General features: G+C 31.0%; 1 protein-coding gene and 1 pseudogene across 1 annotated transcript; both read right to left on the bottom strand.

Moving 5' to 3' along the window:
• Positions 1-9,042: 9,042 nt before the first annotated feature.
• On the bottom strand, positions 9,043-11,270 carry LOC112723977 (isoleucine N-monooxygenase 1-like; annotated as a pseudogene).
• A 1,960-nt stretch (positions 11,271-13,230) lies between these two features.
• On the bottom strand, positions 13,231-13,926 carry LOC112723975 (dof zinc finger protein DOF3.4-like). The gene has a single exon (XM_025775305.3). The coding sequence runs from the start codon at positions 13,882-13,884 to the stop codon at positions 13,231-13,233; it is 654 nt and encodes a 217-aa protein (XP_025631090.1). The 5' UTR covers positions 13,885-13,926.
• Positions 13,927-16,380: the final 2,454 nt, after the last annotated feature.

Genomic DNA, 16,380 nt, shown 5'->3' with positions numbered 1-16,380 from the left:
TTAGTTTTAATATTTAGGTCAAATTTTAATTTATCTTCTAATATTTTTAAATATCTTATTTTAATTTTAAAAAAAATTAAACAAATTTAAAATAAGATAATTAAAAATATTAGAAGATAAATTATAGAGTAAAGTACACTTTCTCTTTCTTCTTCTCTTACAAAATCTCAAACCCTAGCATTCATTAACACTCCAAAATCAAGTAAATTTATGAATTCAAAACTTGTCACATATAAAAGTACACTTAAAAAAGAATTTTTTGTTTATTTGTATAATTATTATATTATAAAAAAATATATGTGTGTTTTTTCTTCAATATTTTTATTTAGTCATAAATTATTCTAATATTATTTTTGTTTCAAATGTATTTAACGGTTTAATTACGTTTTAAACTTTCGGTTTAATACTCTGTTGGTTCTTATAGTTTCGTAAAATTTTTAATTAGGTCCCTGTACTTTTTTTCTTTTTAATTGGGTCCCTACACCAAATTTTTTTTCAATTAAGTCCCTCTTAATAGTAATTAGCTTAATTTTATAGGGACCCAGCTAAAAAAAAAATTGGTACATGGACCTAAATAAAAAGAAAAAAAAAGTGTAGGGACCCAATTAAAAAAAAATTTTGGTGCAAGGACTCAATTAAAAGAAAAAAAAAAGTATAGGGACCTAATTGAAAATTTTGCGAAACTATAGAGACCAGTAGAGTAATTAAACCTAAACTTTCGGTTACATCTTTAAAATTTGAGATTATTAATAATGGAGAGATTAACTGTTAATTTAGTGTTACCAAATACTATTAAAAATATATTTAAAAACATTAAAAATACTATTAAAATTAAACCAAATATGACACAAATATCAAGGATAAAAATATACTTATTATCAAGTATATTTTTTTATTAAATTGTGTTAGTGATATTCAAAAGAAACATGTGTAATGTAAAATGCAAAAGTTGTGTTTTTCTATCGAAATTGGCTAATAAATAAAAAATTAGTAATAGAAATTGTTAAATTGTGTTTATGAATGGCCTGGGTTTAGGTTTTTCTACCCATATACTTAAGTATGGTCGGTTTTTGGAGAAGAAATATAAGATTAATAATTAGATGTGAATTTTCAAAAATATATGTGAAAAAATATATTTAAATAAATTTGTGCGAATAATTTTTTGGCGCAAGAGTCAAATTATTGTTTACTTCAGCGGCTTCACTTTTAAGCCAAGATCCAATAAAATTGGTAACTTCAATAGGTTAATTACGTCAATACACTCGTATAACGACGGACATTTTTGCCATTTCATGATTCACTACAGGACAAAAGCATTCTTGGCAATCTAATAGTATCATGGAACATTATATTCTACTTTTTTTTGTCAGGAAACACCTAATAATTTTTTATACTTTTTAATAAAGAGGTAAATACCAAATCGTTATTTGAAAGATTCTGACACTGACAAAATGATATCTTACTTTTGTTATTGATAAAATGATTCCTGAAATATTTTAAAATTTGACAAGCATGTCCCTGAATTCGCCGAAACACATCTCCGACGAACAAGATGCTGACGTGGCCACCGTATTTCAGTGACCTGACAAACCCCATCCTAATCCCTCCTTTCCCAATGCACTCCCCCCTCCCTCTCCAACGCACTCCCCCTTTCCCAACGGCCAACCCAGCCCCCCTCCAATGCTTCCGCTTCTTCTTTCTGCCATTCACATCATTCTTTAGCTCAACCTTCTCATTCCCAAACTCACCATATCTAACTCGTTTGATCGATTCTTCCATCTTTACTTTCCGAGGCCTCCCACGCTTCCATTTCTTCTTCATCCCAACCCCTTTATTCGCACAACCATTAGGAACAAAATCATCATCATCTTCACTCTCCTTCTTAACCGTTATCCTCCTAAAACTACCATGTCCCCTGCCTCTCCCTGAAATAACTACACCACCACTACTCCCTCCACTACAAGTACTACAAGAAAAAGTAATATTTGCAACAAAAAATTGTTATAAAAAATCGAAATTTTAAAACATAAGGAATTTGTAACAAAAAAGGGGGCCGTTGCAATATGTCGCGTTACAAAAAGTTTTTGTAACAAAAAATGGATCTGTTACAATTCAAAGTAATATTTTGTAACAAATTTTTTTGATACAAAAAACGAAATTTGTTACAAAAATGGTAACACTTTTTTACTTTTAAAATACTTTTCGTAACAATTTAGATTTTTGTGTCATAATATTTTGTTACAAAATACTACTTGCTTTTGTAACATTTTTTATTCTTTTAGTTACAAAATAGAAAATTTATTTTAAAATATTTAATTAAATAATTGATATATCAATTAATTTGCTAATCCCACTAACTTAACCTTTATATAATATATAATCATATAGATAATATATAACTCAAAAGCATGTAAAGAACAAGAAAAAAATAACACAGTTGGTGATGCAAAATTTTTCAATTTTGTTCATATATTTGTTCCAAGCATATAAGGGTTCAAGTAAAGTGACTTCCCATCAGGCTTAATCCTAACCATAAGCAATGGAGGAGCATCCAATCAATAACACTGAATCACAGTCCAGAATCAAAGTAGCAGTCTCAGACTCATCACGGTAGCTCTAACATTGGCTCTCGGCAGTAGAAGGTCGGCGACACATTCTCTAGTGGCAATCGACAATGGCAGCAGCTTCAAAGGGGACGGAATCACAAACCCTAATAATCAGAACAAAAACTAGAAGCAAGAACAGAACAAAAACCAAAAGCAAAACAGAACGAAAACCAAGAGCAAGAATGATTGCCTCAGTTCATCTTCACAGTGGTGGCGAGCTCCCACGGCGGCGGCGAGGAGAACACCCACCAACGAGTCCTTCGACTCCCCCCCCTCTCTCTTGGCCAATCGCAGATCTTCCCTTCTCTCTCCCCTCTCTAATAACATCTTAATAAACATTAAGTCTCAAGAGTAAAAATAAGTAATACGAAAATAAACACAAAATTTGTTAATACTATTAAATTAGTATCTGATCTAAATTTAACACAATGAAAATAACAATCTATAGATTATATCCATGGAGTAATTTCAAAGTCTGTATATCTTTCTTTATCTGACAAATTTGAAACTACATCCTGATTGGTTTCATTATGATTTGTATTTTTCACATAATTATTATTAGCTTCATCATTATCTTGATCATCTTCCATATTCAATTGATCTAGCATTTCAATAATGTTTCACAAATCATAATCAATAATAAGGCAAAATATTTGGTTAAAGCATTACAAAATCACCCCTAACGAAAACATAGCCAAATCATCTAAAGCTGATTAATAAAGAGACATATTTGCAAGATCATTTCGTAAAGCATCAACTTCTTTAGGAGTTAAAAATGGTGGTAAATCTTCCATTATCCATTTTGAATGATCCTCAAATGCATCAAGACAAATTGTATCATAACTTTACTTTCTCATTCGGTTCCTATATTATCAATTAACTTGATTATTCTTATTATGACTAAAAATTTAAAATAATGCCCTTAAGAAAGAATAGTAAAAGTACCATTGTTGTAGCTTTAAGTTGTAATGAACATAAACAAGATCATTAAGCTTTTAATGCTCTAACCGATTCCTTTTCTTTGAGTGTATGTGTTCAAAAATGCTCCAGTTATGCTCACAATATGAAGAACTACAAATTTGACTCAAAACATGAATCGCTAACTTTTGCAAGTTTAGTGCTCCACATCCGTAAGATTCTCACCATTGATCGTAACATAAAAAAAAAAAAATATATCACAATCATAAAAATCAAATCATAAACATATTACAATTATAAAAGACTAATTTTAATAAAAAAATTTACCAGGCATCATTGTGGTTCGCTCACGTATTGCAAACTATCTTTCAAAGTCTTGTTCAGCATTCTAATCTTAAAGATTCTCATCTCACTTGTCAATTTAGAATTCAAATCTGCATCACCATAAGCATATATCTCAATGACATCTAGTAAGTCAGAAGTTGTTTGCTTGTGCTTTTCAAATTCTTCAGCATTAAATCGAAAAGCTAGATTTAACCAATAACCAGCAATATGAAGGTTTTTTCGAAGTTGTGAATCCTAACGTATATCTAAAATCTTCAAATAGGAATCAACAACCCTCTTTCTTTTTTGAAACCTCTTCACCATCTCTTCCCTAACCTTATAAATAGCTTGATAAAGGAAATCCATTGCAACTCTATCTTCACTATCCACAATACATAATACAAACAACACCGCATTAGAGATATCTTCTTCCAAAAATAAGTTCAACCGATTTGAACACACAAGCAACCAGAATTTCAATTCTGCAATCAGATTTTCTGATTCAGGGATTAGCTTACCTGTATGCCGGAACGCAACCTCTAGATGCCGGTGGTCATCCGTGGTGGGGAACAAATCCGGTCGAGGACGAAGAAGTGGCAGATCTGACAATAGGTAGCGGCGCCAAGGACGGCGCCTCCATGAAGGGGAAGCAGATGCTCGAGACGCCCTGGGTTGACGGAGTGGCAGCAGCGACCAGCACCAGAGATCCTCGAAGGTGTGGCAGAGGGTTCCGGTGATGCGTGAGCATCTTTTCTATCTTTTCCTAGTGAATTTGCATTTGAATTGTTAAGTTTAATCAAGATTTAAATATCTTTTAGCCACTATGAATGCTACTTTGAGTTGTATGCAATTCTGTTTATTTCAGGTAACATTCGGATGGATTTGATGGAGTTTCTGTAGAAAAAGAGAAGAAAGTGAATGATGCTGTCAACTCTGACCTCCTTGCACTCCAACAAGAAAAACTTGAGCTACAGAGATCCAATTGACGTGATTCTAGTGACATTGGAAAGCTAACTTACACTTCTTCTCCAGCATGTTCGGTCATATTGGCGCCTAACTTGGCTTTTCCCAAGTTAAGCGCCGGAAGAAGAATCAAGACTCCAATTGCGTTCGGCCAAGGTGAAGTCTAACTTAGGCGCCAAGACATAATCAAACTGTCCAAACCATGCTGCAAGGGTGGCGCCTAACTTGAGATTTTCCAAGTTAGGCGCCAGTTTAATGATTTACAAGTGGTCCCACGTCCATCATGGAATCCTTCGAAGATGTTAATTGATTTTGATTAAACTTTTATTTTATTTATAAATAGGAAAATATATTATTTAGTTTTGGAAAATATATTTTACATTAATTAATTAGGATTAGATATAAAAGGGAAAAGAATCAGCCTTTCGGGCTATCTTCTCTTCTCTGGAACTTCATTCCGCACTTTACAGTTTTTCTGAATCCTAGTTTTCTCTCTGAGCCATGAGCAACTAAACATCCACTGTTAAGGTTAGGAGCTCTGTTTATTCTATAGATTAATACTATTACTTTTCTATTTTAATTCATGTATTGATTTCAATTTCAAGAATTATTTTCGTTCTTTATCTTGTGAATCTGGGTGGAACAGAAGTATGACCCTTATTCTATTTGAGTTCTTGTAAAACTTGGAAAAGCTCTTTACCTGAACAACAGCTTGAAAATAATTTCTCCTAAATTTCTATTTATCTGGACTTAACGGGATATGTGACATATAATCCTCTTATATTTGGATGATTAGGATTTTTGTAGCATATAAACTAGAATTGAACTTAACCCTCTAATTGGAATCAAGTGACCAAGGGATTGGCGATTGATGAAGGTTAGAGGAGACTAAAAAGGTCCAAGGAATTAGGGTTTAGTCACATATAGTTTGTCATGAATTCAATCTTGCATGATTAAAGTAGTTGGTAAAAAAAGTTAATCCGAAAAATAAATATCTCTGAAACCTTAACTGTTTTACTCATATATTTCATAACCCATTTACAGCTTGCTTTCTGAATTTCTGAATTTACTGATTAATGCAATTGAGACCCAACCACTATTTTCTACTTGTCTAACTAAGTAAATCACTCAATCATTGTTGCTTAATCCATCAATCCTCGTGGGATCGACCCTCATTCACTTGAGGTACTACTTGGTACGACCCAGTGCACTTGCCGGTTAGTTTGTGGGTTATAAATTCCGCACTAAGTTTTTTGTGCCATTGTTGGGGATTGACTGTGATTGACAACTATTAGTTGTTTGATTTCTTAGATTAGGCGTTTTAGTTTTAATTTTATTTAATTTTGCTCTATAATTTTCAAAAATTTGTGCTACTATTTTTCCTTAATTTCTGAAATTAAGTTTGGTGTTGCCTAGTTAATTTTATTTTAATTTTCCTGTTTAATTTTTCTTTATAAATTTCGAAATTCTAGCTTAAGTTTATTTATAATTTTCGAAAATTTTTGGCTTTAATTAGTTAGTTGCTCTATTTTATTTCTTTACACAGGTTACCTCATTGGGAATTCTCTACACTCTGGCGGAGAGTTCCGGCGTGTGTCTCCGATCTTTGGCAAGACCAGCTCCACTCCTTGCGGCGGTCTTCCCTTGGGGTCGCGAAGATGCAACGCGAACAGCCGGCGATAGTTCTACGACGGCCAACGGCGTGCTCTATGGCGCTGCGCAGAAGAAGTCGGAGCAGAGAGAGGACAAGACAGTGGTGGTTTGGTTTGACGCTTGCACGGTGGTTAAAGTGGTCGAAGAAGAAGGTGGAGGTGGCGGGTTCCGACATTGGGATGGCCGGAAGTGGCGACCAACGTGCGCTGTGGAGGGGTGGCCGCGGGATGGATGCAATGGCGGCGCAGGTGGGTCTCCAGGCAGCAGTGGAACCCAGGACAGAGAAGGAAGGAGGTGCTGGGAAGGAGAAGGGGTGTATGTGGGGCAAAGAAGTTGGGTTTTCTGAAGCCCACTATGGAAAGAAGATGGATACTCTTTTGGTTTTAGGCCCAATGTAAAAAATTGCAGTCCATTTGAACCAATTTCAGCTTATTGTTTTAGATATATTATTTTTGTTTTGGATTGGACTAAATATTTTTCAATGGAATCCTCGTGGTTAAAATTTTTTTTAGCAGTAGCATAGAAAAATATTGTTTTAGGAATGCTGATATTTTTTTATTACTTGTAATTAGCTTTTACAATTTTTATTAGGATTTAATGATTTATATTTTCTGCAACTTTGAGGACAAGGTTGTTTTGAAGGGTAGGATAATAATAGAATTAGTATTGGGCTAGCCCAATTAAAAAATTATACTATAAATAGAATATAATGTAATAATATAGACATACATAATGTAATTGAAAACTCTATTTTCCTTCTTTGATCCTAATTCTAAGAATTTCTCTTCTATTCTTTCTGATTATCTCTAGTTATAATTGATACGAATTCATATCAATATGTAAAGGTGTATAAATAATTATATATTTAACTAGAGTAAGACACTTCTTACATTATACATAATTACAATAATAATTGCAATAATATTACCCTAGCCAGCTAAAATTATTAAAATTATTTCAAGTTGGATGAAAGACATTATTGGACACTGACGCAACAATTAAATACAAATTTTTTTATAGCCGTTGTATATGTGTTTAATATAACACAGGTAGCAAAGAAAAACGGAGATCAAATTGAGCTGAAGACCTATACATTAAATCATTAATTAACGGTTATCTTTTTATTAATTATTCTCAATTTTTTCACATTTCTCTTGGGTTAGAGGTATTTCAATGGAACGGATGGAATAGTTAATCCAAAATAAAATTCGAATTATCTACACTTGAAAAAAAAAATTATACCAAAAATAAAATTTGAACTATGAATTCTTGAGTTCTTTCTATTTAAGTACGCTCTCAAATTTTTAATTTTTTTTAGTTTAATTTTAATATACTAACAATGTAAAATATTTTACACAATCATATAATTATATTATTTTTTTTAAATGACCATCCATGCGGTCAATTAAAATAATAATTATTTTTAATAATATAATATTACATGATTAAATGCACGTATAAAATTACTTGATATTGATACTACATCACTGCATAATACTGTTCCTGATTCTATCGCCAATTTCTAAGTCTCCTTGTTCTCTGCCATTTTCTCCTCCCACCGTCGATTTTGATTGTCTCTGTACATCGTTAAACCTTCATGCATAGCTACCTCGGTGCAAGTCTCTTCTACCACAAGGTCTTCATGTTCATTTTCTTTCCCTTCTCCAGATCCTTCACCCAACTCCACCATCGATGTCTCTCATGCCTTTGACTTTCTGCAATTTAATTTGGACCGCCAGACACCTGTTTCTCTTCTTGAACGTCAGTATATCTTTTCTTAAAGCTCAAATTACCATATATGTAAAGGTGTATAAATAATTTTATATTTAACTAGAGTAAGACACTTCTTACATTACATAATTACAATAATAATTGCAATAATATTACCCTAGCCAGCTAAAATTATTAAAATTATTTCAAGTTGGATGGAAGACATTGTTGGACACTGACGCAACAATTAAGTATAAAATTTTTTATAGGCGTTGTATATGCATGTGTTTAATATAACACAAGTGGCAAAGAAAAACGGAGATCAAATTGAGCTGAAGACCTAAATATACATTAAATCATTAATTAACGGTTATCTTTTTGTTAATTATTCTCAATTTTTTCCCATTTGATGTTGAACACAATATAAAAACTAATTTCTCTTTGGCTTAGAGGTATTTCAATGGATGGAATAGCTAACCCAAAATAAAATTTGAATTATCTACACTTGATTAAAAAATAATTTTATATCCAAAATAAAATTTGAACTATCAATTCTTGAGTTCTTTTTGTTTAAGTACGCTCTCAAATTTTTTAATTATTTTTTAGTTTAATTTTGATATCTTAACAGTATAAAATATTTTACGTAATTGTATAATTACATCAATTTTTTTAAATAAACATTCATGTGGTCAATTAAAATAATAATTACTCTTAATAATGTGATATTACGTAATTAAAAACACGTGTAAAATTACTTGATAGTATCAAAATTAAATTCTTATTTTTTAACTATTAACTTTGAACGCTGAAGAAGCGAAACCAAATCATTTGTACAAAACATTATTATTGAATCAGTGACTAAGGGACTTCATTATCTTACTGGAGTCAATCATTTATTCATTCCTAATTCATGAATTGATACAGCCCTGCTTCCAATCTTGGCTTAGCTATTGCAACAAGTGGCTGAGCAAGAAGCATATATACCATTTCTGGAGAAAGTAAGATCAATTTTTGATCCACTGTGAGGTGGACTCCAAGTGAAGCCATGAACCAACCTTGCAAATAGCATCACAACCACTCCTTCCGGTGCCAAATGATATGAACCTCAAATCCGGTTCGCTCAAAACGACATCGCACCCTTCACTACTATTTGTTAGGTGGTGTTGTGGATTGAACTTGTGTGGTTCATTCCAAACTTTAGGGTTTCTCCCAAGTGCATGTCTTTCTATTAGTACATGGCTACCCTTTGGAATTAGGTATTTGCCACCAATAATTGTTGTGTCTTCCATTGATATATACATGGGGAGCATTAAATGTTACAATTATTGGATGAAGGCGAAAAGCTTCTCTTATACAAGCTTTTACATAGTTGAGTTTAGGAACATCTGATTCTTCTACCATTCTCTCTCTTCCAACAACATTGTCCAATTCTTCAGTGGCTCTTTCAAGTCATTTCACCAAGTGCCCATTCAACTGCATTTGATAGATTATCTACTGCCGCAACCATCAATTCCTACAACAAGTTTGCTTTTCTTTTTTAGTGTTTTAATAAAGTTCATATACTATAAATTAATGAACTTTAAATTCAAATAGATATTTAATTTCTTTCAACTATGTTACGTGCATATCAAAATCATCCACTAAAATTAATCACTTATAACTACAAATACATATTGAAAATAAATTAAATTACATATGTATTTATACATAAATATATTGATGACTAATTTTAGTGGCTGATTTTAATGCATAAATAATATTTTTGTAATTTAATACTGCCTTGGTGATTTTTTTTTTACAAAAAATATTAAATTATGTGTTATCAAATCAACAACAATATTTGAATAGTCATTTATCACCATCTCAAAACTCGTATCATTATTAGTACTAATTATTTATTTACCTCAAAATGCTATTTTTTATTCATAGTGAAATGATACACTTATTAATAATTTTTTATTATAAATATATATTAATTTTTCATATACATTTATTCAATTAGCATTTTAGTCTTTTTCAATGATTAAATGTTATTTAGTTTAATGTTTTAATGAGTTTCTCGACAAAAAAAAGAATTAAAATAATAAAAATGGTGCAAAATAAAAATTTAAAATTACTTGTTATGAAATTAAAAAAGGAATTTTCTATTGAATCAATAAAAAAAAAGTCAACTGAAAAAATAGAATAAAAAAATTCGTAATGGTTAATTGTACTGCCACAAAAAGACCACTAAAACCGTATTACAATATAATGGCTGTTTAAAACGGCAACAATATGAATGAATATTTAAATCAAGTTGGACTTTAGCTGTTTAAAATACAAATGCAGTGGTGGTTACAAACTATTACAAAATTAAGTTATCGTTATTCCAGCAATTCACAAAAATCACCGCTCAAACCTTTTAGCGGCGGTTTTGAACCGCAGCAAAGACAAAAAAAAAAGCAATAAAAGAGAAAGAATAGAGAAGTGTTACTATAATTTGGGCCTTGATTTCCTCATGTGTCAACAATGGCATATTGTTGGAATCTTTAAGTGAGATCAAAACATCAAGAAAATCCTCTTGTTCATTCTTCAATCCATCATTCCATTGCTTGATTCTCTATTCAATGACTGGATCATGATACTTTTTAACAATCTTCATAGCTTCCAAGTCAAGTCCCCTCAACCATGGCAAATAATCAGAAACACAAAAGTTAAAGAGATGAAAAACCAAAGTGAAAATTGCATCCACATATTCAACTTCCTCTAAACCTGGCCCACCATCAATAATATTTCTACCATCTCCAAAGTACTACCTTTTATTAAAAATCATTTTCCTAATAACATTACCACAATAATGTTGTGTGGCAACTCTCACATTCACAAAACTATTATTATTATTCTTGCATTTATTGTACACATAAAACATAAGATTGTCAGCTTCTTGATTCCTTTTGTTTAGAAACCATTGTTGCCTCTTTGGGGAATTTAGGGTTTTGATAACTATGAAGCTAGAAATAATTGCAATCAAAGAAGGCCAAAAGCCTTCAGAATGGTACAAGTAATTAAGGCTAGTGGTTATGGTAATATAACCCATAGCTTGGAAGAAGATTTTGTGTTCTCAATCTAAAATGTTGTGACATGTTGAGAAGTCAGGACCCTATTTATAGTAGATAATCAACCAAAAAAAATCTTCTAATAAATTAATTTTTTCATGAACACAAAATTAATCACGTCACCATGCACTATATTTTTATAAGTTTATTCATATAATAATAATAATAATAATAATAATAATAATAATAATAATAATAATAATATAGTTTGATTATATTATTTATGAAATTTTAATTATATATGTGTGAATTTTAAGTATGTTACATTATTTATAAACTTTAATTATAAATATTAATATATTATTCTCAAATCATCTTTAAATACTTTTTACTAGTTTTTACTAAGTGAAAAGTATTGTATGTTTTTTGTTAATTAAATAAATATCAATTTTTCATTTATCATATTTTGCATCAATAGTTTAGATTTATGATTTAATGTTTAGAATTAAAAGTTTAAAATTTATATTATTTTAATTTTTGTTTCTCTTTTTTTTAATAGCAAATTAATTTTTAAAACGCGTTATACGCCTTACATTTTTCAGAGCACATTAGTCATTATTCTCTATTTTCCCATATGTATCTTGATACAAATAATTGAGTTTTAAAATCTATATTATTATCGTAAGAAAATATTAAATAATCTACAAACCAAAGAAATAGAGATGCATTTCAAATAATGTTTTGAGAATGAATAAACTGTTTTAAAGTATGCAAGATGCTTACATCTCAATCTATATATACCTTGTCTTTTCACACTTAACAAACCATTACATGCTGGAAAATGTTACGAGAAAATATCTATATAACTACCCTCCTTTAATTTTTGCCGCTTACGTACCTACTAAATACTAAACTACATTGGTTGGCAAGGTATGAGTATGACAATAATGATTGTGTGATAAAAATCTATGTGTTCCCCCTTTATTTTCACTAAGCTCGTATTATGTGTCATCATAACAACAGATTTTCAGTTTATTATTTTTTATTTTTTATTTATTTTTACATAATTACATATACATTAGAAAATAATTAAATTACTCTATCAACTCATATCATTTTATTAAATTTGTAATAATTTTTTTATAATTTAAAAACTTTTAATTAAATTTTTATACTATTTTAATTTTAATTTATAATTAAATTTTTACTGTACAATAAATATTAGAATTAACAGACTTTTTTAAATTGAAGATATTCATATCTAAAAGATAAATCTTTAAATTTAAATATTTTTTATTTTTAAAATATTTTATTAATTCTAATATTTTTAATTTGACAAAAATTTAGTTAATTATAAAATTTAAAATAGTGTAAAAATTTAATAATAAACTTTAAATTATAAAAATTTAATTATAAATTTAAACATAAGAATATATATATATATATATATATATATATATATATATATATATATATATATATATATATATATACACGTTTTTTGTGTAAGAATTTTTTTGGATTTGTATAATTTTTTTGCATAGTCTTTTTTTATCAATTGTATACTGAAATGGTTGACAACCATTGAATTGTAGACCTTTAGGTCATAGAAATTTTGATATTATATCATAAAATTATTTTTATTAAAAATTTAAGCTGATAAGAAAAAACATATAAATATATATGAAGATTTTTTAGTGATTTGAGAAGGGAATTGAATTAAGGAAACATAAGTAGTAATTAGGGTTAAGTACTGAAATCGTCCCTAAGGTCTGGGGTGAAAATCAAAATCGTTCCCGACCTTTTTTTGTTATTAAAATCATCCTCAACGTTACAAAACGTTATAAAATCATCATTTTCTACTTCAATTTTATTTTTTTTTACCATATTACCCTTCATTATTAATAAAAATAATTAAAAATAATATTAAAAAAATTAAAACAAACTCCCCCACCCCTCTCAACCCTCACCCCTCCCCCTCCGGTAACTCCCTCACCCCTCACCCCCCATCCCTCACCCCCTCACCCCACTCCCGTCACCCCACTCCTGTAACCCCACTCCCCCTCACCCCACGTGTGCCCAACACCGGAGCCCGCAACACCGCCGCCAATGCTGCCTCCGTCCGCCACCACGCCCGGGAAAGCCCAACGGCCTCTCCCCATCCCCATCCCAAATCCAACATCTTCGAGGCCAGGCCCAAGACCAAGCCCGAACCCACCCAGAGCCAGAAACCTACCAGGACCCTGCTGTGTGTTGCTCAGCAACGAAGTGAAGCTCCCACCGAACTGCACGGGTGCTCCGGGGTGGTTGTTCCCGGCCACGGGAACCATGGTGAGCGGGGTCACAGAAGAAACCGAGGTGACGGCCGCACCCACGGAGGAGGAGGTTGTGGCGGTGGAGGCTGAAGGAACGATGCGAGAGCACTTGGCGTTTTTACGGCTTCCACCACCGACGGGGATGTCACGGAGAGTGCCGCCGTGGGTCCAGTAGCGGCGGCAGGACTTGCAGAAGTGGCGAGGCTGGGAGAACTTGTAGTTGTTGTAGTTGCAGAACTTGGTATTAGTAGAGTCGCAGGGAGGGCATAGCAGGTGCTCTTGCTCGGCCGGCGGTGGGGCTAGGGAAGTGTTGTGAGGCTTGGCTGATCGACGGCTTTCGCCGGAGTCGGAGGAGGGCATGGCGTTGTGAAATGGGGTGAAGGTAGAAATAGTATATAGTTGAAATTGTATGCGTGAGGGGGTGAGGGGTGAGGGATGAGGGGTGGGGGGTGAGGGAGTTACAGGACGGAGGGGGGAGGGGGGAGGTTTATTTTAATTTTTTAATATTATTTTTAATTATTTTTATTAATAATGAAGGGTAATATGGTAAAAAAAATAAAATTGAAGTGGAAAATGACGATTTTATAACGTTGAGGATGATTTTAATAACAAAAAAAGGTCGGGGATGATTTTGATTTTCACTCCAGACCTTAGGGACGATTTCAGTACTTAACCCTAGTAATTACTTTTACAGTTTATATAACGAAACTGATAAATCATAAGATTATTTTAGTTTTTGTCTTCTTTCAAAAATGCAGTAACAAATAAAGAGAAAAATGGTACAACGATATACTCTGACTCAGTCTCCAAATGTAATGAGACCTGTATCTAGTTTCTACCACGAATTATAGTAAAATTTTTACTATAATCAATAATGATTACAGTCATCAATTCTAAGAGATTCACATTTTTATTATTCACCTAAGTTAATCCAAGTTTAATAATCTCTAAGTACTAACCCAACTTAGATAAAGAAAATTAAGTGTATTCTAATTTCAGTACATACATTTTCGAAACAAAAATCAAACAAAAATAAAAACAACTTTTGTTTGATATAACTCTCTTTGCCTTTTGTATTTTTCAATATAAAGACAATAGAGAAATTGGAACACACTCAATATATAATAGAGAAGAGTAAAATCAGCAAAATTGTATGTGTATAATAATAATCTAAGTTGGTTTCAATTGGTTGCCATCCTTTTTAAATAATTCCTTCATACATAGGCAGTTTAATCTCTTTTCTATAAACTTTAATCTAAACACACTATGTGTGAAAGTGTATAAGATACAGTATATATCTTGAGTGTCCTATATAAGCTGGGAATCACTTTTCTTTGTAATCAATTCATCCATTACTTGCAATACACATTTTCTTACTTTTCCCTCTCTGTTCTTCAATTCTGGTTTTCTTCTCTGTACTACTCTAGCTCATTCTATCTCTCATAATCATCAATTCATGCTTCAGATCATGAATGCTTTCAAAATTATATACACTGGTTGACAAGCTATGCCTATGATAGTTGCTGGTTCTAAACCTTACCTAGTTAACCTAAAAGTAAAAGAGTCATATTGTCTTAAACAATAAATAAGGGACACTGATCATCATTGCGAAAATTCGACACTTATAAGTTATAATCATGTACTGACCTTTAAAATCTTGTGAAGTTTACTTTAATAATTGTTAATGTAACGAAAAATGTATATATTCACCTTAATAATTGGTCAAGAGTTTGACGAAATGTTAAAATAATGACCAAGATTTACTTCCGTTTACCATCCTTATTAATACGCATTCAATTTGAATTTCTTAAAAATAAAGGGTGGTTGTGCTGATATCTGCACATGAAAATATAAACAAAAAACTTCAATTTGTTCATTATTTAATTGGTAACAACCATTATATTGTAGAAAATGTTTGTGGTTGTGAGTATTTAATAAAATCTGATCAAGTCCACGTTTTATAGTAATGGTTGTACTATCTAAACTCTCTAAGATCAATAAACAACCTCATTTGTTATTGTCACTCTGGACAAGAATTATTATTTTTTCTTGTGGAAAATCACATGTAATTGTTTACATGTGAAGTTGATAATAAAAAATTATTAAATAATAATCTAGTCAAATCTGTCAAATCATTATCATATAACTATTCTTGACTATCAACTTCATTCATATAAATACAACTATACGTGAGTCTTCACTTTCTTTTATTTTATGAGCCAACGGGCTAAAAAACTTTTACGAATCTCATATTTGTTTTCAATAAAAATGTTACTACATTAAATAAATCTTAATAAAAATAATAGTACTTTTTTTAAGAGTATAAATATTTCTTTTTCACAATATCTCGTAGTTTGAATTCTATTTAAAAATTTGTCACTAGCCAATAGATTATTGCTATACATACAGCATATTAAAATTCAAACTCTCAATACTTATTTAAGTACTTATTTAAGCGAACGAATAAATTAACTATTTTACCAACTTAAATTAGCTATAAATTATTTAACATTAAGTGTACATTTTGTTCTCGGACCTCTACATAACTTGCCTCAAAATATACATCCCAACAAATTACTATTAATAATCTTTTTGTCGAGCTGTTCTCTCACCAATTCAGTTCTGCGATTCATTGATGTACTTGTGTTGCCATAGCGTGAGCAATTAAGGGATCCAATTGTTAAGTTACATTATCAAAGTTAGAGAATTGAAATGGATCATAGAGTAAATTTAGAAAAATACTATTTTTTATATTAAAATTAATTATTAAAATTATTTATTAATATATTTATATATAAATATATGTGTGGTTTAATTTATTTTTGGTATGTATTTATATTTTAATATATATTTTAT

Source organism: Arachis hypogaea, chromosome 11 (genome assembly GCF_003086295.3).
Source record: "Arachis hypogaea cultivar Tifrunner chromosome 11, arahy.Tifrunner.gnm2.J5K5, whole genome shotgun sequence".
Taxonomy (NCBI): Eukaryota; Viridiplantae; Streptophyta; class Magnoliopsida; order Fabales; family Fabaceae; genus Arachis; species Arachis hypogaea.
The sequence above is the reverse complement of the archived record's forward strand: the minus strand, read 5'-3'. Positions and strand labels throughout refer to the sequence as shown.